Source organism: Pygocentrus nattereri, chromosome 8 (genome assembly GCF_015220715.1).
Source record: "Pygocentrus nattereri isolate fPygNat1 chromosome 8, fPygNat1.pri, whole genome shotgun sequence".
NCBI lineage: Eukaryota > Metazoa > Chordata > Actinopteri > Characiformes > Serrasalmidae > Pygocentrus > Pygocentrus nattereri.
Window position 1 is genome coordinate 19,685,000 of NC_051218.1, and position 27,862 is coordinate 19,712,861.

The 27,862-nt window shown below is 40.0% G+C and overlaps 1 protein-coding gene across 1 annotated transcript; it reads left to right on the forward strand.

The window, feature by feature from the left end:
• The first annotated feature begins 459 nt into the window (after window positions 1–459).
• On the forward strand, window positions 460–27,362 carry ints6l (integrator complex subunit 6 like). Its single transcript, XM_017707081.2, has 18 exons — window positions 460–703; window positions 822–899; window positions 9,011–9,160; window positions 10,031–10,120; window positions 10,242–10,425; window positions 12,729–12,857; window positions 13,667–13,830; window positions 16,508–16,660; window positions 18,162–18,294; window positions 18,498–18,592; window positions 19,942–20,052; window positions 21,036–21,251; window positions 21,650–21,776; window positions 22,008–22,150; window positions 22,330–22,558; window positions 24,925–25,317; window positions 25,473–25,566; window positions 26,246–27,362. Exons 1-18 carry the CDS (start codon window positions 593–595, stop codon window positions 26,346–26,348), a joined length of 2,703 nt encoding a protein of 900 aa, XP_017562570.1. The 5' UTR covers window positions 460–592; the 3' UTR covers window positions 26,349–27,362.
• Window positions 27,363–27,862: the final 500 nt, after the last annotated feature.

The window sequence follows — 27,862 nt, forward strand, 5'->3', positions numbered from 1 at the left end:
CCAGACAAGCACTGAGGAGAAGGAGGAGGAGGAGGAGGAGGGGTCGTTGGTAAGATAAAAAAAAACACTTATCAGAAACGCGCTCATAAATCAGCTACGAAACGACCCAAACACGCGCATGTGCGACAAACATGAACTAACGCGTGTTCGAGCGGCGTCGTAGTGCGAGAACGAGCGCTTTTAATCCCGAACTGCCCGGCCCGTTCACGCCGAGACCCGAGGAGAGTCCGGGGCGGGCGAGAAGCGCGCGGCGACCTCATCGCATATTCATACGCTTGGGTGGGCGTGTCCTCGCGGGGCAGGCTCGGCCAGTGGAGAGGAGGGGGCGGGGCGAAGGCGTTTCGCTCCGTTCGGAAGAGAAGTTCCAGCAGCGGGAGCGCCAGCAGAGCTCAGAAAAGACAGCTAGAGAGAGGCAGGCAGGCGGCGGCGGCCAAGGGTGGCAGTACGACCCTCTTTTGAGGGGAGGGGAGGGGGGGGTCCGACTATAACAAAAAAAAAAAAAAATATAACACACATATGCATGCCCAGGCCGGTCATATGCCGAACCTAGGTATTTTAGTAACCATCTAGCTATATATCTACACATCTCAAAATGCCTATTTTACTTTTCCTGATAGACACGTCCGCTTCTATGAATCAGCGCACTTATTTGGGTACGACGTATCTGGACATTGCTAAAGGCGCGGTTGAGATCTTTATGAAGGTAAAGCACAATTTTAACCCCGACTTTTACCGCTTACTGTTGTGCCTTGTTGGGAGTTGAGGATCCCTGTGACAGGATCGGTCGAAACTAACGTGTATTGTTTCGTTTTCTTTAACAGCTGCGTGCCCGAGACCCGGCTAGTAGAGGCGACAGGTACATGCTAGTTACATTTGATGATCCACCATACGGAGTAAAGGTAAATAAATACTGCTACAAATGCTTTGTATGTGGCTCGAGCGTAGATGTTTTTTTCTGACAGTGAGACTCTACTGTCCCTTTGGTCTCGTAGCATCGGGTCAGTCGGCTTCCCGGTGACGGAAAAACGGCTCATTTTTGTTAAAATATCCGCAGACCCGGAGCAGCGCAGCCTCTGAACATGGCGGACATTTTGCTTTTGTGTTGGGAGCTCTCGGGCGCTGAGATGGAGGCGGAGAGATTTATTATCTACCGTGACGTAGCGCGTGACGCGGCGAAGGGCCAGCTCGGCTCTGATTGGACAAGCGGCCTGTCAGCTCCGACAAGCCCCTCCTCCTGCAGCGCGCTGGGGTTGACCTCTGCGCGCTCTCATTGGTCAATAAAGATAAAACAAATCAAACTGATTTGATTTGTGAAAAGCCATCAGTAAGAAAATGCGAGTGCATTTGCACTTAGGACATTGTTTTTATTCTCATGAGTTGATTTTTCTTTATTTTTTCACACATTCCTTTATGAAAAACTGTCACAGTCGATGCCCTATTTTTAATAACCATCAGTTTCCCGCCCTCTCCACCATTTCAGTACATGAACCACCCTCCCATTTTTAAGAGTTTCCCAGTGTATAATCCCTTGAAAGCAGACGACAAAATTGGCTTCAACTGAAGTGACATGATTTACGTTGCTTACACAGACAGCCTGAGGGAGCAGGAAAAGTTCACACTGCAGTATACCTGCACAATAACGAGATGCTGACAGATGATCATTTTCCCTTATGCCCTCTTTGTTTACTCCTGAAGCTGAAGTCTATTGGCATTTGGCCAAGCAAAGCTCTAACATGAATTAAATATATAGCTTGAGATCCAGCTTGGTGAACAAAGATCTTGCTGGTATAGAAACAGTAACAAGGGCAAGGTGAGGGTAAGCACAAGTAATCATACATACCCTAACAGGTAATACCAATGCAAAAAGTATGGACAGTTACTTTTATGCATTGGTGTGTCCATATCCCCTAGTATCCCGCCATTTGTCATTTGTGGTGTATACATATATATATATAAATAATACAAAACATATATATTAAATAATTAGGTCAGAGCCATGACCTCTGCATTGCACTGGATGCTAGTGAGACATAAGCACAGAGCCTGCTGTGTTTGTCTGCTTCCCGTTTTACTGCTATTGCATCACCTGGTTAAGAAGATCTATTGCTGTCTGAAACTTATGATATATGCTCACTGTGGAAGCATGTTTTTCGTTTACTATTTCAAAGTAACCAAACTTTCTGCTTTGCCATGTCCTTGAAAGCTGGACTGTTGTTAAGACCTGTTGCTGTGACATGCTGCTGCATGTGTGATTGTGTTCTTTATTTGCTGTTTGACAGTGACAGTGAGAGTGGCTTCATTCCCAGGCAGTTCATTAGTGTTTTCTATCTGGCAGTTGGCCAGACACTCTCTTGGGGGCTTTTCTACCCGTACTCCTCATGCAGTCCTTTCCTGGCTTATCTTAGAAAGTCTGAAACTGCCTTTTAAGTGCCCCTCGACCTTATAGAGTACTGTACTGCAATATTTAGGCCAGGCCCCTATTATGGCAGAACTGTATCCCCTTTCATACCTACCTCCATATAAAGATCTCTGCATTCTCTTATGCACCCTTTCAGTTTGAGAACAGACATTTGCCACCAGCAATTACTGTGCATTGTTTGTATTCTTCAAAGCTGTTCTTCGTTTCAGATTACTACTACACGTTATAAGATGCAACAGCTCCCTTACATAAGCACTAAGCTCTGTGTGTGCTATTCATGGCCAGCTTGTCCCTCCCACCTGTTTAAAAACACTCTTCTCAACCAAGCTTTACCCTGTCTGAATTAGCCACCACGCTAACCCAGTTCTCAACAACAATACACTGTGCAAGAGCCAGCGGAGCAAGATAGAATCTGGCTACTGTGTCTGAAAGACTGGCTTTTTTATTTCCTGTCAATTATTCATGAGATTTTCAGCAGCTAATCAGTGAAGAGTTCCAGTAAGCCTCCGGCTCTGACAAAGCTCTCTTTTCCTGCTTGTGTGCTCACTTGTAGTTTCATTCCTGGACAAGCACAACATTATTTTTAGCCCTGCCCACTTTCTGACTTTTTTTTTTCTTTTTTTATCATACAATATTCTGCCATAGAGCTCTTTTCTTGGCATGCGCCTTGGTGATCAGTTTATGTTTGTAGAGGTAACTTCAGTACTTAGCAGTGAGTCAGACCTTTGCAGGCTTATGTTGGGCTTCGGCTGTGCACTGGTACATGGACGTTTCACATGTATGCAGAAGATCTGCTGTTTTAGTGTGTGACACCGTGAAAAATGGATGAGAGAAAGCCCTTGACCTTGAAGTGATATTTCTTTTTATCAGCTCCATCAGGTGACCAGACCTCTGTAGGTCAAAGACATCTACAGGTTTTTTTTCAAGTGCTCCCAAGTATTCAGCACGTAACCAAAGTGGCGTTATCGCCCGGGATGTTTACCATCCACACTGCCTTGTGTCTCATCTTGCTCTGAATCAAGCCGCTGGTTTTTTGTTTTCAGAATGTCAGACAGGTAGGCCAAAGAACTGAGCACTGATCCGTATTAATAGCGCTGCTCCTCTGACTTAATTCTGGGGTAATTCCTGCGAATTGTAATTCTAAGTTGGGACACATTCTCAGCACTTGTCATCTGGTTTCTCCAAATGGTCGCCATCCAAGCAGCAGCTGATCAGTGAGGAGGGGCAGGGAATGCTGGGAAAAGTCTTGTTATGTTGAGAGGTCACAACCTTATTCTCATGTGAAGAGCCCCAGATGCAGAGGTGCTCTAACTTATCGTGAGAGCCGACCCTGCAGGTGATTGGCTCTTTGCCCGGTCAGCGAGTCCTTATTACGTCACAGCTTTAACTCTTGCCTCATCTTTATCTCTCAGCACAAGACAAGCCCCGCCCCGCAGGCTGCTGACATGTTTCTCTTGAATTTCCAGAAATGCAGATGTGTGAACTGCTTATTAATGTGTTATAATGTATATGATATAATATAATGATATTGGTATGATATAATGTGCTCCCAGTGTTTCTCTTTGTTGTATTTTGTTCACATTTTGCATACTGTCAAAAAAAACATGTATCTCTAAAATGGTAACTTTAGAGGAGAAGGCAAAAACTTAACTTGTGTAAATAAGTTAATGTAAAGATATTTTTTCCAATTTTGAATCATTTCTGTAGGTCCTATCATCATAAAAGTTTCACACAATGTACATGGCAGCTGCTATATTTACAAAAAATTAAAAAACTTTTTATATATACTGGGGTGAAAAAAGAATCAGTTCTTAATTGCATTACGATTCTCTCTTGAAAGATTCTAAATCAGTTGATTAAACATCATAGTCTGATGGATAGGCTGTACATTTCTCCTCATGTTACATAATAAAATTATACTTTTGCACACCCTATCGTTTATTTCTAGGAAATAAGCATGATCTCATTATGCACATGCGTCTACATACACTAACTAGTCCAAAGCCACAGGAAACATGATCCTATGTAAGAGGGCGGTTTTGTTTAACCACTGCCTCTGTAGCTAACAGGCCAATTCAGTAATATTCAGAAATTTACTGAAGGTTTACCTACAAAACATACAAACGGCAACATACAACGTAAAAAATATGTTACATAAATGTCTGTTACACGTTTACAATGTCCGCATATTGGCTTGTACAGTTAGAACTAGTATTAAAACCTGTCTGGGAAAGTCAAGACTGGGTAAGTACAGCAGTGCTAGCTTGGCTTTCACATAACAGTAAACATTCTTTAAAATGCTAACAAACGTTAGCAATAACGTAGCGGTGTGACTTAAATGTAGATATGTTAGATAAAAAACGTCTTCTTAAAAAGTTTCTACTAAAATGTTTTTACATGCCTACATTACTCTTTTCATTATTATTTATTAATTTATTACAATACATATGTAAATGTGTATTATGCTGATTGTAAATGTCTACTATAAATTACATTAAATTACTACTTTACCGCATTTCTCATTACTATATGTGCATGTGTTTATGCAGGCCCGCTCATCAAGTCATCGGCCCTTGTGCACAAATATTTGGTTTGGTTCCCACCTTGCTACATTTTTTGGGTGATCAGGGACTTTATGACATCAGTTACATGTTGGGCATGTCACCACTATAAATGCAGTGCTTTTCTTTAAAGACAAAACTATAGTAAGATTCTGTATACATTAATGAGTTCACAGGTTTATATAAACGGCCCTGGAAATTAGTCATTGCATAAACCCAAAAACCGATTCAGCACTTTCTCATAAAGCATGCATCTGCCCTTGATTTTATCTGCCTCATTGTACTGTCCAGCATATTGGACATTGAAACCTACTGAAATCATTAAAAAAAAATAATATTACCCCCAAATTGATAGAACATTATTATTACTACTGTCACTCCTGAATAAACAGAAGATTTGACTTATGTGAATTATGTTGAATTATGTCTTTTGTAATGTATAATTGTGATACTAACCAAAACATAATTTACTTACTTTACTTTAAGTTCAAATGTCCAAATTAAAATAAAAAAAAATTTGATCGTTAAGTCAATGTCTCTATCACCTGCTGTCATATTTGTTGTTGTTTATTTTAAGATAAAAAAAAGAAAATATTCTATTAATCGACCAATACAAAGACTGAGTTCTGTAAAAGTGAGTGTGGAGATGTAACTGCTTCTATAGTGCTGGAATACCTGGGAAAAATTGTTCAGTATGCTGGGTGTTTGGAGTGACTAGGCTATGATTTCCATTCAGGAGATGTAAGGTTTTTTTATGACAGCAACAATATGTGTGTATGTTGTTAATCTAAAATTCACATTTAGTACAGCCGTCAAGCTGTGTGTTAATCCCTCCACTCTGCTGAACCAAACTGCTGATCTGTGACCAGTTCGGCCTCTTTGGATGTTACAGTAGAGATTAAGGAAAGGCCAAAGTAACCTGATCCTGAAGCGATGCTGCCATACGGACGGTTTCTCTCAGGAGTGCTTAACCCGTGTGCCTCAGCCATGTGAGTCCACTCCGGGCCGTCACGTGCCCTGATCTGCCAGGACAATTCCTGCTCCTCCATTGGCAAAGTTGTATTTATACGTCTGGGAGGCTTCCTCATAACTGTAGCTTTACAGGGAACAAGTCCTTATCTGTCAGTTTATGTGGTGCAGCTCGTTTGTTCTGGCCACCTGTCCTGCGTTTGGATAAGGAAGACAGAGTCGCACTTAGATTGGGTTTTACTGGCACTGCATCTCTACCTGTTTCTCTCTGAAAGAAAACTATTATAATTGTTATATGAACTAACTGCAGGCAGAGCTCTGTTTTTGCTATTGATCGGGGGAAATCAAATTGAGCTTTGCTTTGCTCCATCATAAAATACATCCATGGTCTGATATTTTTTTCTTTTATTTCTTGATCCATACAGGTCTTGTACACAATTATATACCATATTCCTGTGAATGAACATTTAGGTTATTTTAGGGCTTTCTGAGAGTAGCAGCCCTGCCTGTTTTTACTGTAATGTATTTGGCATAAAACACATTGCAAAACATTGAATCAATAACTGCAGGTGCTGTAAAGTCAAAGACTAATTGTCACTGCAGTACTTTGTAACCTTCTCTTGACTCCTTTGTTTGTGAGTCTTTTCAGCTCCCCATTTCTCTTCTTTCTCAGTGGAGACAGCAATCATTAAAGAATAGATTCTGATTGCAGTCATACTTCTACAGAAGTGATAAGCTGTTAATGTGGAGGAAAATGAGTAAGGATGGATAAAATGCAATGTGGAAGGCAAAAAAACTGAAGGCAGTGATTAGTGTATCCACTTTAATGTGTATTTGTACAAAAAAGCTACAAAAAGGATACTTTATCAATTTAAATATTCTTTGTAAATATATGCTCATTTCAAAATTGATGCCTGCAACAAATTCCAAAAATGTTGGGACTTGGGCAATTTATATGTTGTAAAATGTTCAAAAACATCTTAAAAAATTTGATAGGGTCATGCTGATGGATCTAAAATGACCACCCAGGAAAGGCCTTGTCCTTTAAGAGCTTGGGTGTGTCAAGACTGGCTACTTTGTCAAAAATGTGTCAGCGAATATTCCAACAGTTTAAAAGGAATGTTCCTCAACAAGCGATTGCAAGGATTCAAGGTATTTCACTCTTTGTTGTGCATCATATTATTAAAAGATTCAGGGAATCCAAAAAAAAAACACAGCTGAATGCCCTTGGCATGCTTCTGTGATTAACACCACCACTGGGCTCGTCAATAATCTGACAAACTTGTGTTTATCTCTGTATCCGCAAATACAAGTTAGTACTGTACTAAGCACAGCAGATACCATATGTTAACAACGTCCACACTTCTCTAAGTTCAAGCTCATCTGAAATGGACTGATGCACAGTGGAGCCATATCTTGTGGCCTAACAAGCCAATCTTTCCCATTGTTTATGGAAATAATGGACATTGTGTTCTCTGTGACAAATAAGACAAAAACATTGTTACCAGAGTAAAGTTTTAAAGTCAGGGTTGGTCATGGTTTGGGGGTGAGGGCATTGGGGTATTAGGGCCCATGGCATAGGTAACTTGCACATCTGTGAAGACACCATTAATGCTAAAACATTCATAAACATTTTGGAGCAAAATGCACTGCTTTCAACACAATGTCTTTTTCAGAGATGTCCATTTTTTTCAGCTTGATTGTTAAGTGTTATTTAAAGGATAGATAATGTAACACAGTGGCAAACATGCTCCTGTCCAACCTTTTTTTGGAATTTGCTCCAGGCATCAAGTTTGAAATGAGTGTGTATTTACAAAAGTTCATTATGTAATCATCAAATATCATGTTTTTGTACTTTTTCAATTTAACAGAGGTCAAACAGAACTTACTAATCAGTGCTTTCTGTTTTTATTAGCATTTTGCTTACTGTGCAAAATCTTTTAAAGTTGTTTGTTACTCCAGTGACTCCAGTACCACTGAAAAGATATACAGCTTTTCCGTTTTGTTTTATTTGATTTGAGACATAGAAACAGGGGAGGCCTTGAGCCCCAAAATGTCAAGTGTGTGTTCTTGTAGGAGCCACCCACATGCACAGTGTGATAGTGCTGAGTCTCAAGCTGAACCACTTTAGGATCTGACCTGTTAAATTGGCCTGCCTTGGGAGAACTTACTATACCCGCATATTTACATATAATGTGCTGATTTCCTCTGAATGAATAATTCAGTTTTTCAGTTTTTGTGAGAGAATAAGATATTGATCTTATGAGCCATTAACCACTTGTCTTTTTTTGCCAAAATAATGTATGATATCCGTTTTGTCCTTTTGAGTGAACAGTACAGTAATGGCTGCATTGTGCTGTTACAAGCACTAATGTGGGTCAGGGACAGACACTCAGCAACCCCAAAATGATTTCGGAGAAAAGAAGAACAAATCAGATCATGGCCTGTATTTCCACACTCCATCACTGAACTCTAGGCTGCCTGCACATGCTTACATACAGATGTGCTACACACACACACACACACACACACACACACACACACACACACACACACACACATACACACACACACAGAGCACAGCTTATCCTGTCTGTCTCACCGGATCCTGTTCACTCTCTGTTCCTCCCCTCCCTTTCTCTCCCTCGCTCGCTCGTTCTCTCACACACATTCAAGCTGCATAGTAGTGCTTACCATGCGCTTGCTAAGCCTGCAGGTTGTCTGTAGATTAAGCATAATGCTGTAACACTGAGACACTTGACCTCACTGGAGGAAACACCAAGAGCAGCCACTGTTGATTTGCAGGAATGAGAATTCAGTGGATTTGTCCATATGCAAAACTTCTCTCCACAGGCAGCTGGCTTCATTAGTCTGGGCTGCTCTGTGTAAGCTTTGATCGTGTTTTGTAGCAAATGCCATCTGATATTGTGTGCAAGGCTGCATATGTTTATGTCTTCACCGCACTGCAGCGTGACCTATTGCTCTCGCTGTCTGCTCATGCAATGCTTGTAGTGTCGTGTGACACCTTTTTTCACCTTGTATGTGTATATTTGAATCCTAGGCTGGCTGGAAAGAAAACCATGCCACATTCATGAGTGAACTGAAGAACCTGCAGGCGTCCGGACTGACCACTCTGGGTAACGCTCTCCGAGCAGCCTTCGACCTGCTCAATCTCAACAGATTGGTCTCAGGCATCGACAACTATGGCCAGGTATTAACGACACCCTTATTAATCTACAGAGTCAGAAAATAAGTGACCGAGCGAAAGTGCTCAACACAATAAAAAACAAAAAGTTTAAAGGGCTTATAATCATGGCTTGAAGTAGTATGTCAACATTATTAAAGACAAAAATGTACCTTTAATTCTTCAGTCTATGCAGTGCGTATGGAAACTAAGCTGCTTTTGTGATGTCACAAACACCAACACATTTACAAATACTGACTTATTCAGTGTACAGCAACTTAGCTCGCCCATTCACGCTGAAGTTATAGAGGGTTTCAGCCTGGGCTGCTTTTTCAACGAAGCACAAAGCAGGACAATGAGTTAGAATGGAGAGCGTACATATGTCAGTCTTAAAGGCACAGTAACATAACAGCCTATTTAATTCTAAGGATTAAGAAAGCTTGTAAAATAGTCCTGCTTAAATTAAATAGGACATAAAAACACATGTCATATGCAGACATGTGGCGGGGGGTGGTTGGCATACAAGAAGATCTGCGCCCTTTAATTACCTGATTACCTTAGAGAATATGCATTTGTTCATTCACCTTAGTGTATGTTATTTTTTCCTGAAATATAAGCATTTGAAATACTTTATAACTCTTTTTTTACCTAGTCGTATCCTCTTCTAAATGCAGATAGAACATAAAAATAATGTAAAGCTCAAACGACATACTAATCCCCGCACCCTGGCTTTTGAGTAAGTCCGAGACTAAGTGCTGACCCCTACAGTATGGATGGAGAAAATACAACACAGTCAATAAATAAATTATATATATATAAGATTGAACCCTTGTACTAAAAGGGTGATTGTTAAGTTCCAGGAAAGCACAGCAAGAGAGCGTTTTTCTTCCTCTGCAGGGTCGGAACCCTTTTTTCCTGGAGCCGTCAGTCATCATCACCATAACTGACGGGAACAAGTTAACGCACAGCTCTGGAGTGCCGGACGAGGTGAGGAACAGCGTGGTTCTTACTCGGGCTCTCTGCCTTCAGACTTCACTCTGAAAAACAGTTACCCTTGCCTCAGGCGCCTCTTTCTCACTTCTCCTGCTCCCGTTTCCTTCACTTTCAGCTCCACCTGCCGCTCAACTCTCCGCTGCCAGGCAGTGAGCTGACCAAGGAGCCGTTCCGCTGGGACCAGCGGCTCTTCGCTCTGGTGCTGCGGCTGCCCGGGGCCGCCGTGCCCGACAGCGAGCAGCTCGGCAGCGTGCCCAGCGATGAGTCCGCCATCACCCAGATGTGCGAGGTCACTGGAGGTAAGAGGCCCTCGCACTAACAGTGATACATAATAAAGAATAAAAATGAGATTAAACAGTGCTTCATGTTCTTGTTTATACCCATTTTTAGACAACACTGAAAATATGTTTTTGTGAACAAAATGAGACACATTAATACACTAGTACCCCATTGTTCAACACAACAGCTTTTGTGTTTTCTTTTTGAGTTGGAGATTTTAGTATTTTCTCCTTTTCTTTCAAGCCAAACTGAGTCATAATGCAAAACAGAAGAAATCATACACACATGAAAGGGTAAACATTAACATGTCATTGGAATGGCAACAAAAATAACCCCATGGGCCCATAATAATGGAAAACATACAAACTGGCCTGAAAATAGATAGCATTTCTTCATTTCTATTCATGCAAAAGCTACTTATTCATCTAATGTTTACATCTGCACCACCCCAGGACTTGTGGTGTGAGCCCCCCCCCCCGGGCCTATGGCAGAGTCCCCTGGGCACTGCCCTCGACAGCCCAGTCAGTATTCAATCACTGAGACAAGTTTCCTAGAAAGGTTAGCTTATGTTGGATATTGTAGCATTCCAGCATTCCCAATGGTCCTACTAATTTCAGTTATTTAGCTCCTATTTCTCATCGACATTCCTCTTTAAGTAAAGTGTGTTGATTTTCTGTGTTATTCTGTCCTAAGATTTAAGTAGGATCCATATCACAATACAGTGCAAAAGTTCAACTGTTATCCATTTAAATTCCACTCAGAATGTCCATTAAGTACAAGTACAAGGAAAAAAACAACAGAAAATTACAAGAAGCCTCAACAACTAAATAAAATATTCTTTTGTCAGCATATAGTGTGTCCACCCTTCGCCTTTTTTACAGCTTCTTTTATATTTGGATAAATGGCTTTCAGTTTTTCTAAGAAAACTACATGGATATTTTTCCACTCCTCCAAAGTTCAGTCTTAGAAGTAAATTGCATTTTCTGCTCCTCATGATCCAAATAATTCCACAAACGTTCAGTTGTGGTCAGTCCATTGTTCCGAGAACACCAGCAGCTTCTTTGTTAGTTCAGGACATTTTTGTTTCTTTTTCTCAGTCACAGCTTCTTGACAGCTACACATCCTTTCAGACTCATGATCTTGAGTTGTCTTCTCACAGTGGAAGGATGGAGAGAAATGCCTATGGATTTTTTTCAGATCTGAAAGAAAAGTGGAGTTTGATTTTCTTCTATCTCTCAAATATGAAAGCTAAAGTGCTGTTTATCGGATGGTGGTCTACAAGGTCTTGCACAGTTGTTAGAAGTGACATTTTTGCTGGAGACACCTGGTTTTTCATTTAGTTTATGTGACTTTATGTGTGTTATCCTATGTCTAGTCTAGAAATATCCTCTGAAAAATGAATTGATGTACTTAATGGCTATTTTGATTAGAAATTAAATGAATAAAGGGTGATCTTTGACATCTGCACTGTATTGTATTTTTGTTCTCCTTGGCATCCATAACTATGAGTTACTTTACTTTTCACTACAATAGCCTTGTTTAAAGAAAGGGACGTGCATTGTGTTTTGGAACCAAGTAATAGTAATGTGAATATACGGATAGCAGGTGTTGTTCCGCATGAAAAAAATCAGTTTTTGTCATTTTCCAGTGAAAATTGACTGTTTAGTGGAGTGAAATACTTTGACTCCATATGATATCCTATTATAGAGCATTCACTCTGTCTCTTATGACAGGCTTTGCCCGTGTGAGAGGGTGGAAGGAAAAGTTTTTTTTTTCACTTTCTGAGCAAAGCCACAACATGTTTACTAAAAAAGATAGAAATTTAGTTTATTGCTTAAAAACACTTGCCATTAATATTTTTTATTAAACGATTGAACCTCAAAATGAAATATGATACCTTAGCATTAATTCACCCACCCCTAGTGCGCATCTTTGCTGCCAATGCTCTACATCATGAAGTAAATAAAGGGATATGTTGTCATGTACTTTTTTATTGAAAGGATTGTTTTTCAGAAGCACTTTTTTTTTCAATAAAAGTTCTTGAGTTGCTGTTTCTCTGGTCACTGTGTTGTGGGATTCCACATGACCTCAGATCAGTTCAGGCCCATTCACCTGTAACCTGTAACAGATGTCTGCTAACAGTATTTCTTATTATTTGATATGAGAATGGTGGACTACACTGGCAGCAGAGAAAGTCATTTTCACAGTGTCACAATTGTGTGAAAAGGCTGTTTTGATCAACATTTGTTTTAGGTCCCCTTACACACATTTAATGTTGGGTACCAATAATGAACTATATATATTCTGCTTGTTGTTCTTCAAGGTCGGTCGTATTGTGTTAGAACACAAAGGATGCTCAACCAGTGTCTGGAGTCTCTTGTGCAGAAGGTCCTGAGTGGAGTTGTTATTAATTTTGAGAAAACCGGTCCAGATCCACCTCCTGTAGGTGAAGGTAGGCATCCAGAGTGAGTGTAAAAGTGTAAAACGAAGTGCATATGCATAGCTAGAAACAGTAATAGCAGCCATGCTGAATCTTTAAATATGTGTGTCCTTCTGTCTATATTTACACATCAGTGCCAGAGACCGCATAAACAAGTGTATTGGACATTTTTAAATAGACACCTTTGACTAAAATGAAGAATGAAACCCTCAATACAGACTATTGCAATGTGTCTATTTGCCTCTTATGCCGGTGCTGAACTGGTCTCTAGAGTGATATTTCCTGGTTTAAAAACTTGCAAGACCTCCTGCTGATGATGTATCTTGAAGATGGTAAAGTAAATTTGGAAAGACTACAAGTGTTGTCTGAATTTGTTTTGCTAGCTGGCTGAATTATTCCTTTTATTAAAAACTTGAGGTTATTGAGGTTATGGCTTTATCAGAAATGCAGACTAGCACCACAGGCACATTTATCAACTTCTACACTGGTGGCTATGAGACACTATTTGTGCATTGTAGAGATTTCCAAATATTGGTTGATGTAATTCGTAATGCTTGCTGGCTGCTGTAGTGAGAGAACATTGATGGACAAAAGACACTACCACATACATTTTGTCTGCTAATGCATCAGACTGCACTATAACATAATTACCTAATTTTTAGTTGGAATGCCCTTTTAACAACTTCACACAGTTCACATCTAAATCAAACTTCTGACAAGAAACATGTTTTGACTCCCTGGCTACATCTTGGGTCAGGGGTAAACTGGGTAAATTAGAATTTTTGTCAAACTATTCTTTTAATGGTTTCTTGTCTATGCAGATGGTTTGGTGGATCCAGCACGGCCGCTGTCGTCCTTCAGCCCTCAGCCTTGGCACAGCTGCCACAAGCTCATCTACGTGCGGCCAAACCCCAAGACCGGTGTCCCTGTGGGCCACTGGCCCATCCCTGAGTCCTTCTGGCCTGACCAGAACTCTCCCACCCTGGTGAGTTGTAAGAGCCATCATAATTCCATACGGTTGATTTGCAATTTTCATGTAGCATTAACACTAGCTATCAATGCTGTTATGGGTTTGGAGCTGGTTTGTTTATAACAGGATGTATTTTTTCAATTCATGCCAGCCAAATACCATGACAGCAACGATCAGTTAATTTCTAATTCATTTACTACAGGAGAGCGACAAATTTCTTTGACAAATAGTTCTTGGCATAAACAGGACAGCTTCTCAGAGAAAAACATTAACCACATGGTCATCTAAGTTGGACATAACATATGACCCTAGACTGAAACTAAATATTTGCTCATTGTAGTTGAAGTCATGGGGGAAGTTCAGTAGATCATGGAGCTCAGAGTAGACTATGATCTCTGTCAAATTAATCCGTAAATGAATTTCTGTAATTGTTAGCACGCCACCATTTGTTTTAATTGACACACAAAAAGTATCAAAATATAATAAATTGTTAGTTTTATACTGTCATAGCAGTTTTCCACAGTAGCTCACTTATGTCCTGTCTGGTCACGTCATACGGAAATAAGCAGAATCTTCAATTTAGTTCATGCAATCAGACATTTGAAAGCTGTGCTCCTATTGCTTTTCTGGCTGTACTGTATTAAAGTTTGACCTATTGGACTCTAAAATTAATCGTAAATATTAAGTTGAACTAAGCTGAAATATTAGCTGGGTACAAATATTTTACTTTAAATCAGCTAGTTGGATGCCAACAACTGCCCACAACAGGTTAATTGATCAGACAGTATCATTTTTATGTCAGCTATAATATTAGCTATTACAAATTTTATCTATATAATTATTATTTATGTAGTATTTCCTTATTGGCCTGCAATCGTTGTCAGTGTTTTTACATATTATATTTGCAAACATAAGGGTCATACCCCAGGTGGGTCACCGGGGTCCTCTCTGTGTGGAGTTTGCATGTTCTCCCTGTGTCTGCGTGGGTTTCCTCCGGGTTCTCCAGTTTCCTCCCACAGTCCAAAGACATGCAGTCAGGTCGACTGGACATGCTAAATTGCCCCTAGGTGTGAATGTGTGAGTGACTGTCTGTGTCTGTCTGTCTGCCCTGCGATGGACTGGCGACCTGTCCAGGGTGTATCCTGCCTTCCACCCAATGACTGCTGGGATAGGCTCCAGCTCCCCCCGCCACCCAGAATTTTTTTATGAGGTGTTTCATAAGGAAGCACAGTATATACTAAAACTGTAAGGTAAAAAAACACTGGATTTCCAAAATAACCTTTGTAATGCTCCTAAAAGTCTGGATCTTCTTTGAGAAGTAACGTGTTCTTTCTAGTGTTGTGTGAAATAATGCTTTATTGCAGTTTTTATCCACACTAACTGAAAATTTGGGACATTTTATACACAAACTGGAGAAACATTCAGAATAACGCTTTCAGGGGTTGAAGTAATGTATAAACTGTCAGCTGTTTTATTAGTGCTATAGTAACATTCATTCACATTTATTCATAGATAGGAATGCACAGTCATTTTGGATCGCTATTTCAAACCCGTTATTTGATGATGAACTTATTGTACTCCAGAAGAGCAAAATGTTAGGTGACGCTGGGCCACTGTGCTAAATTATATGTATTTTATCTCCATTTGCCCTGTAGAATTACATGCTTTATATCTCAGTAATGCTCATCCAGGTGAATTTAGTCCTAATTTCTACATTTTATAAATGTTTATGTTTTGACAGATCTGCTCATGAAGAATATTGACTATCAGCATTGGCCCATAATTCCCATATCAGTGCATCCCAACATATTGAATTTTTAATTGAATTCATGTTGATTTGTTACCTGTTAATATATGTAATGCATTACGAACATGCATTACAACATGCACTTTAGGTCCTGCATTTTTGTTGCATGTATTAAGGGGCAAAATATCACAGCATTTTTATCCTTTGCCCTTGATTATTTCTGAAACTTATTGGAAATAATAGGAGCTAGAAGTTTGAAGCCAGTTCTTTGAGTGTGCCCTCTCTTACTGTGCTGTAGAGGCAGTGCTCGGTGCCATGCTTCTCCTGGCTGTGTGGGCCCTGACAGCGCGAATGCCAGCTGCGTGAGCCAGCGACAGTGCCCCGACCTCGCCTTCTCACTCAACGGCTTTAGTCCTTTATTGCTCGCCTCTTGCCATGAGGTCATTTCCTCCTCCCCCTTCCTTCCCTTATTCTCCCCTGTCATGGCTGCAGTACTTGTGACGTGCATATGAAACAGCACAATGGGCCGTGGGTGTTGGGTGCACTGGCGGCTGTGTGCAGCAGAAGCGGAAATTTGCATTTGATTTCAATTAAACTGGCTTTAAAAGCTATCTGTCCTTGGCATTTTCATTTTCCAGTTGGCTAAGGTTTTACAGCAGCCACTTGGCCCCAGCTTGGCAGTATGTCTCTGATTGCATTATGCTTTTACAAAAATCTCTTGTTCCTCTTTTTAACCATACTGCTTGGTACAGGGCAGGATTGACATGACCTGCTTGGGGAATGAGCAGCTTGTAGTGTCATGTGCCTGCAACACATGGGTTGTTACCCACCGGTCCTGTAATATGTCAAGAACTGGCTCACTGCACTGTACTGTCAGTCTGACATTGTTTTTCTTAAATAAAATTCTCTTTCTTTTCACCTCTCTCCCTGTCTGCTCTCTTTTAGCCTCCACGCTCTGCCCACCCAGTGGTACGCTTCTCCTGTGTCGACTGTGAACCCATGGTGATAGACAAGCTGCCCTTCGATAAGTACGAGCTGGAACCCTCACCTCTCACCCAGTACATCCTGGAGAGGAAATCACCTCACATGTGCTGGCAGGTGGGGCACCACACACCACCTGCTCACTCCTTCACTGCTGATTTTTATTCCTACATTACTACATTATTTCTGCTTTGCATGAATTCAGTTTCTTTTCCATCCTCGTCTAACCCTTCCTAATCCTTAAAGTGTAGTTATTATTAATGAGGCACTGAAATGAAAACATTTGGCCGAAACTGAAACTGAAATTTCGGACACACTCGGCCGAAAAACGGAAACACTGGCAATAAATAAGTTAACATTAAATAATTAATGAAACTGTTACAGTATATAGACTATATTATGTGCCACAAAATCCAACGTCCCACCAACTGTTGGTGATCCAAGGCAATGAATTTCATTATTTTTTATGTGTTCTTTGGCTCTGTTATTTGTCAATTTGTCGTTTCGAGAACTGAGGCAACGGATGGTGTTGGCGTGCTAGCAGGAACTTTCCTTTCTGGTTTTCTTGTTTTGCAATATTCTTTATTGAGTGGGATGTTGTGTTTACAAGTGGTATGAAAATGTTCCCCTTCTTGATACTTGGCATGAATAGAGATTAAACACTTGTTTAATGTCTCTCATAGAAACCGTGAAATAGCTCCAGCATTTTCACTAATGGTCTGCTGCTGCTCACACGGCTTGAACAGACAGCATTTTTAATCACTATATGTCATTTTTATTACCATTAAAAGTAATTGTAAAAAAGTCATTTTCTGAGACATAACACTTTAATTTGGTCTGTTTAATCTTTGTGATTTCCCATTAACATCCTTAGTCATTTTTCTCTTTCAGCTGAAAGCCGAAAAAAATAGTTTTGGACATTTTAGTGCATCATTTTAGTGCATCTTTAGTTATTAGTGTTGTTTCTACAACTTTGAAACACATTACATATTTTTAAAATATGAAAGCATAATTCATTGCATAGTTACTCAAATAATTACATTTATATTTGATTTACATTGTATATAAAATGTCTTTTTTCAATTACAACAAAAATATCTTTTGCTTTTGTTATTAACAGTGAAAAATGCAACTTCTAAGGGTTAAATCCTTAGCTTGACAATCGATTAGCTCTATAGACAATGGCAGTAGGTTATGAAGACTAATTCCTGAAGTACAAGAATAGCACTAGGATGAAGTATGTGCTTATTTAGGACTAATGTTGATGTTAAAGGGCGCTCAAGTGCCATTAGATGGACCACTAAAAAGGTCTCCTCAAAGGAATGCTTAAAAGCTAAGTACATTTTTGACTGCAGTTTCTAGCACTTTGGCAGGTAGATTATCTGAGGATTTATTAATTTGAAAAAACTCAATTGCAGGCATTTTCTTCTGAGAATAAAGTGGAGTTCTGAGATAATTTGTTTAGAGCCATTTTTAGCTTTCCTCTGAGAGGCACTCCATGTAACGAGGCACTGTAGATGAAGTTGTTTTGTCTCAGAGGAGTGGCACCATGTAAGAGCCGAAGGAGACTGCTCTCAGGAGAGGTCAAGCTGTGCTAACTGCCCTCCCCTGCTGCCAGGTGTTTGTGAACTGCAGCGGCAAACACAGTGACGTGGCCCAGCCGTTTGGCTACCTGAAAGCCAGCACCACTCTCACCTGCGTTAACCTATTTGTCATGCCTTACAACTACCCAGTCCTGTTGCCACTACTTGGTAAGTATTTGTATGTATGCTGATACCTATAGTACATATAACATTTTAATAAAACGAAGTAGAAATACAAAAATCAAATAGGAATAGTCAACTTAAATGCTGTACTTACATTTAATCCTCACATTATCTGTGCCATTTTCAGAGGCTGAAGTGAGAAATGAAAACAGTTGAAGCTTTATGTCCTAACATTCTTGTCTTAACAGATGACTTGTTTAAAGTGCACAAGCTGAAGCCAAACCTTAAGTGGCGACAGGCCTTCGAGATCTATCTGAAATCTATGCCTCCTTACTTTCTGCCGGTAAGGTTTGCAGTCCTACTCAGGGTTGTTTAGGTGGCGTTTTCTGGTCATTAGGTTCAGTTTCGATTTTGCTCAGTACAGTCGTATGCAAAAGTTTAGGTGCCCCGGTCAAATTACATGCTTTGTTAAAATTCTGAGCAAAATTAAATACACATCACAACAGAGAACATACATAACTGACCATTTTAATGCCCAGTTACTGTTTATTTGCTACATTCAACATATTGGGGGAAAGAAAACATAAAATTGTGGCCTGTGCAAAGGTTAGATTTTGTGTGTTCTTTTCCAACATGTTAAACTAAGCAAATAAATAGAAACTGTGTACTAAAACTTTCTGAAAAAGTATCTTATTTATAGCTACACTTTGAAAGATTTGGGGACCTCTCTGGTGGAAAAGTGTAGTTGAACACAATGTGTGGAAGAACATTTTGTAACATTTTTTGTGCTCCATACCCCCTCCCTGAGCACATAAATTTGATGATTAAGGAAAGTTTTTTTTGACTACATTTTTGATGATGCATGAGTCTCAATCCATCCTAGACTTAGTCTTTCCTGGATGATCCTTTTATATTGAAGAATGATTGTATCGTCTTTTTAATATGTTTTTGAATGTTTTACAGTGTTCCTAGTCTTAAATTATCCATGTCTCAACTTGTGGAATGTATCAGATCTGTTATCCGTTTCAGAATTAATATGTTTACAAAAATGCAATGAAATTATGCAATGAAGTTAACATAAAACATCACATGCCTAGTATTTGTACTGTTTTTGATAAAACAAAGGGCAAAGGAGATTTATAAATCACTGCTTTCTGTTTTTATTCTCATTTAACTAAAGTCCCAACTTTTAGGAATTGAGTTTGTTTGATGTGGCCTAAAAAAGTCCTGTAAAATCTGACCTGACGCCTCTGACCTTTAAACTGTTACTTCACTAATTACTCACTAATGGCCACCATAATGTAGCATGTTTTTTTCTTTTTCTTTCAATTTTAGTATAACAAAAAATCTTATATAGTGCAGCTTTACAGAGGATATTTTAACTTATTTTCACTTAGAAAATCAAAGCATGTAATTTGCCTAGGAGTGTTTAAACTTTTGCATATGATTGGAAGTGTACTGATAAATCTGTGTTGTGTTGGGTCTGTGAGCTTCTTGAAATTCACAGGGATCATCCTGTAAACTGACCCCAATTAGGGCTGTGCTTTTATCATGTAAACCTTCAAGACTGTAATGAGATTAGGATCCTGTGCTTTAAAGAAAATGGCCTCATTTTGTCTGCTTCAGTTTCTTTTGTTCACCCCCCTCTCTCTCTCTCTCTCGCTCTCTCTCCCCCTCTCTCTCCATCTACAGCCCTTAAAGAAGGCACTAAGGATGATGGGAGCTCCAAATCTCATCTCCGACAACATGGACTGTGGCCTCAGTTACAGTGTCATTTCCTACCTAAAGAAGCTCAGCCAGCAGGTCAGCTTTCATTGCATTTGCCTTTGAATGCTTTATTGTTCATTACATTTACATAAAATTTAAATTGATCTTAGGTACTGACATATAAAACATGGTTCACCATTTACAGCAAATGAGTCATGTACACACAGAGTCATGTATGATCTCCTGATGAGATGGAATGAAAAGGGCGACTCTGTAGATTCAGTTAACATTTGAACTGTAATTCAAATGTACACTAAGATAAAGTACCATATATAGAAACATCAAATTTGACATGCAGCAGGTTCATGGACCCAAGAGGGTTAACCAGTAATATCGTGTTTCACCTCACCCTTCCACCACCCCCACCAGTCACTCAGCAAAACACTCAGCTAGTTGAAAGACCTGATACAATGTTTTACTCAGAAATACATCACAGTATGGAAGGAAGATGCATTATGATTTCCATTTTGTGTTAACTTTAAGATATTGAGTGGGAAAATACTGTTCCTTTTAAGCCTTCCTTCCTGGTCATTGGAAATTTGAGTGTGCAGCCTGACTTAGTGAAGAGTATCCTTATAGATTTTAATCATTACAGATTTTAATGCTTTGTAACAGAGTTAAATGGTTTTAGTTCAACCAAAAAATGACAGACTTGCACCCAAATCAAATTACATGTTTTTTTGATTTTCTGATTGAAAATGAGTATAGATCTTGTACCGTGAACCAACCAAATAAATATGGCACTTTTTAGAGCAATTTAGTTTAATTTGGTAAGTTTAACATATTGGAAAAATTGAATATAAAATATAAAATGTGCCATAACTTTAGCAGAACACACAAAAATCTGTAATTTGACCAGGGTTGCCAAACTTTTGCACACGACTGTATGTTGAGACATTGGAGTGAAGTTGCTTATTTCCTATGACTGTGTTAGCTTGATTATTAACCCTTCAGCTTTTTCATATATTTTCTGATTTTAGGGCACATTTCTAAATAAGTGACCATATTTGTCCTTGTAGGCTAAAATAGAGTCGGACCGGATGATCGTGTCAGTTGGTAAGAAGCCCCCTCAGGAGACAGGCATCAAGGTGAAGAATCACTCAAGCACGCTGTCTTTGGCACACCGTCGCGACTTCAAACAGCTACTGCAGGGCATCACTGGCGAGGTGCCCCTCCGACTCAATGACGTCAACTTCAAAGAGTTCGCTGGCTTCCAGATCGCTCTTCTCAACAAGGTATGACCTGTAGCAGCGGCGCTGAGCCGGCCCAGCGCCTCACTCCTATAAATCATTTATGTCTCGGATCATGTTTTTCGGGTCAGGGTGTAACTAGCTTTAGGAAGACAAGGCATGACATCTTTACTACATAAATGTCCACACAGTGTGACAGTAACTTTTTATTCACCACGAAGCTGATTATTGACTTGTGAAAAGTGTAGATTGCTAATGTTTGTTTTGACATCAGAGAGATGCTCCTGCTTCAAGAATGAAGTTACCATTATGTAAAAGTCACAGTATTGATTTGAATTAACATAATGCTATGAAAGTTTCATTTTGCAGCGCTCCTGATACTTGATCACATAAAAGTGAGCTATTACTTTGCATTAACATCTTTTCCTGCCTTTCCTGGAAAGGACGTAAAGCCCCAGGCCTATCGGAATGCTTATGATATTCCACGGCAAAACCTTCTGGATCAGGTCACACGGATGCGCTCCAACCTTTTGAAGACTACACAGAAGCTCATCAGAGGCCAAGATGAAGGTGAACACTGAAGACATCCAAAATATCTGAATTGTCTTCTATTTAGCTGATTATATATCAGCACTATAGCCACAGCCAGGGCTTTTTAAATTAAATGCAAAAAGGAACAACTAAGGACAAAGAGATGAATGTTGACAAAAAATTTGCAGTTATTCTTGATAAGATTTGCATTTAACACAACAATTGTGAAGAAGTGACAGTTGTTTAATGACAAAACTTTTGATTTTATAGATTACCTGCATAGTATTCCTGTGGGTCAGATGGGGAACTATCAGGAATATTTGAAGATGATGCCATCTCCTCTGCGTGAGATTGACCCTGATCAGCCCAAACGCTTGCACACGTTTGGAAACCCATTCAAACAGGACAAGAAGGTACTCCCAGAATACATACCATCTCAACTATTAATTGTTTAATGACATCATAATAATTAAATGATGCATCTCTGTGAGTCTACAGTGGCAACATATGACATCATAAAGTAGAACAGCGGATTAGATCGATGTGAAGTGGAACATTTTTTAGTCAGCATTTTTTTTCCTTATGGTCACAGGGAATGATGATCGATGAAGCAGATGAGTTCGTTACAGGCCCTCAAAACAAGAAAAGAGCAAACCCCGGAGAACCCAGCTCAGGTTCAGCTCCAAAAAGGCGGAGGAGCATGTCCCCTCTGCTACGCCGACCCCAGACTCCACCCATCATCACCAACCATGTGTTAGGCAAGGGGCCAACGGTAGTTTCCAACCAACATGGCCTCATTAAACCCATCCCGCTGCACAAAGGTGAGTAGCATGAATCTCAGGGGCAGGGGCAGATCTGAAGGTGAAATTTGATTGGCCACCCTAGATCTGATCAGATTCAGAGCTGTAGACCTGTAAGCATTTTGACATCAAAGTATGTTGGTACAATTTGTCACTATAAACTACACAAAAGCTGGTGATGTTTTTAAGTTCAGTTGAGCACATGCAGTACTTGAGTCTAACAGCAAGAGGTAGCAGCGTGTAGCCTCTAAATATTTATTGTTAATATCATTAGCCATGTGTAATTTGCAGGCTAGCTTGCTTGTTCACCAGGTGTTTAAGTTAGCAAAGTGACATTAAGTTATGTTGTCTGTGTGCCGTAAGATTGTTAAACGTCACTTTTCACAGTACTGTATTCATAATTATTATTGCAGCCAAACCCTTAAACATAATGAGAAGCGCAGATCTTCGCAGGATGTAAAAAATCAAGTGCACATTCCACAGAAATAATGTTACCTAGAAGGTTACCAAGAGGTGTCACACAATTATTGGTTGCCAGGTCTGTGATGGTGTCACGCCTCAGGCGGACTCGGATGTCATCTCGGACTCCATCTCCCAGACAGCATCGGGAGATCACATGACTCGGGACGAGCGCACAGTCTCCTGATTATTGATCTGACGCACCTGTACAGGTTGTCCTACTTTGGCACTATTTAAGACTGGTCCAAAGTAGGGTTCGGTGTGAGGTATTGCTTCTCCACCGTAAGAACATACTGAGTGATCTCTATATCTCCTATGATTACGTCATGAGCTCTTTCTCTTGTTCCTAACAACTTCGTCTTTTGGTTTACCCCTTTTGTACTTTGGCTGGCGGTTTTTGGTGTTTTTGTGTTTGGCTTGGAACTGGTTTTGTAGATTTCGAATTCTGTCATTCCCTGGTATATTTTAGCTTCATCCACGTTCGTCTCTCCCCTGTCAAACGTTACAGATGGGTCATTTTTCCCAAAAATATAACGTATAAACATATCTAATTCTTGCATTTTATTCAGTCATGTTTGTCAACATCACCATCTTGGTGCGGTCAACTCTGGTACCTCTCCCCATCCTGATTTCACCTGTGTATGTGTAGAGAGAAAAAATAGGAAGTGGCCAGAGTCTCTGATTTCACTTCCCAAGGACCCTGAGCCAGAGTTATCAAGCATGTTTTAATTATCATGCAAGCCAATACAGTCAACTATAAAACTCATTATTGATTTTAAAGTGATTTCTGATAAGAAGATTTAGGCTATCTCTATATTCTGTATATGCATTTCAGTGCTGGTAGCATTTTTTGACCCGGTGATCTAGGTTAATATTATGCCTAGGGTTTATGTATAGCGATACCTATAGATTTGCTCTACAGTTGGAGAATTTAACAACGTAGCGCAGTTCATTAGAACAGGTTAAACGCAGCTGACCGACCACCCATAGAAATACGAAGCGTCAAAAGTTTGCCTTGTGAGACTAAACGCAGCTCAATTTCAAGTTAACCTGATGTCAAAACTGTGGAGACAATGTGATGAGTATGATCACTTTAATGCAGGGGTGTCCAATCTTAACTGCAAAGGAGTGGCTTGCTTGACTGAGAGTGACTGGTTTATTGGTTTATTCATTTATCAGGGACAATGCAGATTAATCAACACAAAGTGTTGGCCAGTTGCCAGCTTGGCGCAGTTTTCAGCTGTTGTCCCTAAGATCTGATGTTTTTAGCACAGACATAATGGACAATTTACACTAAAGAAAAGGAAAACCAGTATTAATAATCTTAGTTCAAAACATGATATATAGTGAGAACTTAAATTCAAGCAAATGTACAGAATAAACCCTGGTAGAAAAAGGTGTCTCAACACCTGAAACTTAAAAACTTAAAATGATTGTAAACACTACTGATGGACAAGTCAATCCCTTAAACTACACCTGAATATACTATAGGTTTAACTGTTGTGAATGTATTGTATTTGCTGAAGGGAATAACACAGTCAACTTGTTAGACAGATCTAGTAGCCTTATCACTTTGGGAGTTCTGCTTAATGAACTCTCCAAGTGGGGCTAAACCTTGAAAAATTAGAAAACAAGACAGTCATTTTTTTTCCAGGTCATGAGGTTATATATGATAAACCAGTAGAATCAGGTGTGCTACAGCTTGTGTGTAATGAAAAAAAAAATGATAAAAATGTAAAAATCTCTACAGAAATGACTGTTGTAAAATTGTTATAAAACTATTGGAATGGACTTATAATGGATATATTTGGGGTTTGGCTGAGTCATGAACATATCAGATTACTGTATTTACATATTTTTGATCACCTGGCAATCATTAGAGTGTACGTTTGAAAGAGTGACATGTGGTCTGATGTCTCCTTCTATAGGAGTGGAGGGGAACAGCGTAGTAGGTGGTACCGAGAGCAATGGTGAGAGAGTGTTGAGTGCAGATCCTGGAGATGGCTGGTCTGAAGGTGTGGATGGAGTGGGTGGAGGTACTACAACACTGTCCCTGGAAGAGAGAGCAGGAGCAGGTGTCACTGATGGCGGAGAGGACAAAGCACCACTGGAGAACAGTTTGGGGGAGGACTGTGTAGATGACAGGCCCTCCGACCGGCCACCAAACTGTGAGAGTTTAAGTCCTCCAGACCAAGAGACAGTGATGGATGGAAACGGAGCAGATTCCTCTACACAGGCCACTATCATCATGATACCCCTGGAGGGAAGCAATGCAGAGTTACGTACGCGGGTCATCAAAGAGGTCCGAAAGCCTGGCCGCAGTGAGTATCTACCCATTGTGTCTGTGCTGAAATACTATTAAATGTGAATTGTTTTTTCTGGAAATAACAGAGCATCCACAACATTATGTGAAGTTTTGTACATTAATATTTCATTACAAAAAGAGTTTTTACCTTATTTTCCCAATGCTTTGCAGATTATAAGGCAGTATTCAGGCTGCTAGGGGAGGTGAAAGGGCCAGTGGCTGTGCAGAGGTACTTCATTTATCATGCCATCAAAGAAGCAGCCAGGTTAGTGTCCACCAATGTCACACCAGGCTATAACTCACTCACAGTTTTTGTAGTTAAAGTGACTCTTCGACTTATGTGCTGTATTATTACTGATTCCTGAGCGCCTGAAAACACTGTTTGCTTAAAAAAACTTACACTTACAATTGGTTTTCAGTTGTTGGCTACCAGAGGCTTGTAAAGGAATTGTTCTGTGATAAATCTAATGTAATCGGTTAAGACTGGAGTTATGGAGCATTTAAGCTGTGATTCTGATGTTACAAACAAACTGTATGTAACAAACTAGACACCAGTCACCTAAATCTTTTCTGTAAATACATTCTCAGAACTTCTTTCAGCCTTCTCAAGACCTTCATCCAGAGCCCATTAAGGCCTGAATTCAGCTGTGTGGTAAAATTTCCTTCATTTGATAGCTCACAGTTAGTACAACTGTGCTATAAACCACATCAGCATGTCTATACAACCTTCATGAAGGTCTAGATGCAGGTGGAGGGGGGTTAGGATAAGTTATACAGAAACAGTTTGGGTGACAGTTGACTTTTTAGTGGTAATGTTAGCCTTGTAGTTCCAGTTCTAAACCAAAGAAACAACCTGCATTGACTGTTCAATTTTTTGGCAAACTGAGCACACTGTTTTCTTACATAACACAAATGATCTGTCTGTTTCTGCCCATCACTGACAGGTTTAAGAAGCGTGTACTGATCCAGCAGTTGGAGTCTGCTCTGGAGGAGATTGAGGAGAGGCAGATGCTGCCAGCACAAGTGAACAATGTCCATGGCAGATAGTGAAATGTCCTTGCCCTCTAGAGAGGTGGCAGAGTGGAAGCATTTAAAGAGAAGCTTGAGGAAGCAAAATCTAGCTCAGTTCTTCTTTCATGTCTCAGATAGTTTTCACATTAAAGAAGTTACAGATTTTACAGCATAAGAAGTTTTAAGTGGAACACACCTGTCCCTCATCATTTGACCGCACCAGGCAGTCCATGAATATGCACTCTCAAGCAAAGGCAAGGTCACTGTGTTGTGAAAGAATAGCTGAGGCCATATGAAGCAATTATGTCTGTCCACTGTTGTAGACATCCGTACATAGTTATGAGTAGAGGACAGCATAAGGGGTCTCTGGTGGGTATGTGTATGCAAGGAAATACCAACAGCTCATTAGGTTCACGAATATTTTAAACTACTTCAAACCATCGTCAAGCCACTATCCTATTATAGGCCACTTAAGAGCAATAATCTTGATGCTGTCGGTCCGCCAAGATCAGTTTTCCTACATGCGTTCTTGGGAATAACACAACTGTAGGTGTTACTCAAGTGTTCTTGATGCAAGCTAATGCTCGTTTGTTGCCATCCAAACCAGAATGTGTTGGTATGAGATCTGTGTAGGTGGTTTGTTTCTGTGTTTATGGTAACTTGCAATGTCTAGCAACACAACAGGACCAGTCCGTTTGATATGAAGAGCTTCACCAGGCCGTTCAAATCAACATGCAACATATCTTTTAAGCAATAGGATCCGATGAACACTGGGAAACGTTGGTCAGTCCAGCTATTGAACTCGGCCTGTTGGTCCATCAGCCGGCCACACAATGCCACTTTTATTCAAACTGCAAGAAAAGTATGTAGTTGTTCGGAAGGTCTACACCCACTCAGACTCCACCTGTTCCCCCCCAGAGCAGTTGCTAGACTGTCATTGGCTTCTCTTCACATGCAAAAGCTACCTTAGTGACCACATTGTTGTTCATTTTGTTTATTTTTAAAAGCAGATGTATACAACTTTTTGATGTTCATAAATAATATAGATTATTTTTGGATGGTATTCTTGCCAGAACATAAAAATATTTTAAGAATTGTATAAAACATTTTTTAACTTTGTTATTATATATGAAATGGAAAGTTTTATGATTTTTTATGAAAACACAATGAAAAATGAAATAAACAATATAAACAAAATAAGCATTAAATAATGCTTGGGGAATAACAGTTTTTCATTGAGAGAGGTCTGGTAGTCGTGTAGACTGTTTCATACTTCGTTTACTTAGCAAGTGGTAAAGCACCTAAGACTGAAAGTCAGCTCCTTTGATTGGGCAGGAGGCCTGCCACATCATTGGCCTGCTCATTCTACCCATTATGTGTAATTTCATTGACTTGGTAAATCGTTGGGTTAGTGTCATGATTCCACACTGCAGGGCAGAAATTTGCCTCTGCTGGAAGGTTATACTTACACAGCCGTGAACGACTGTTTGCTGATGTATTTACACAGTGAATAACCTTCAGAAGCTGCATGAAACAAATGCTTCCTGAAA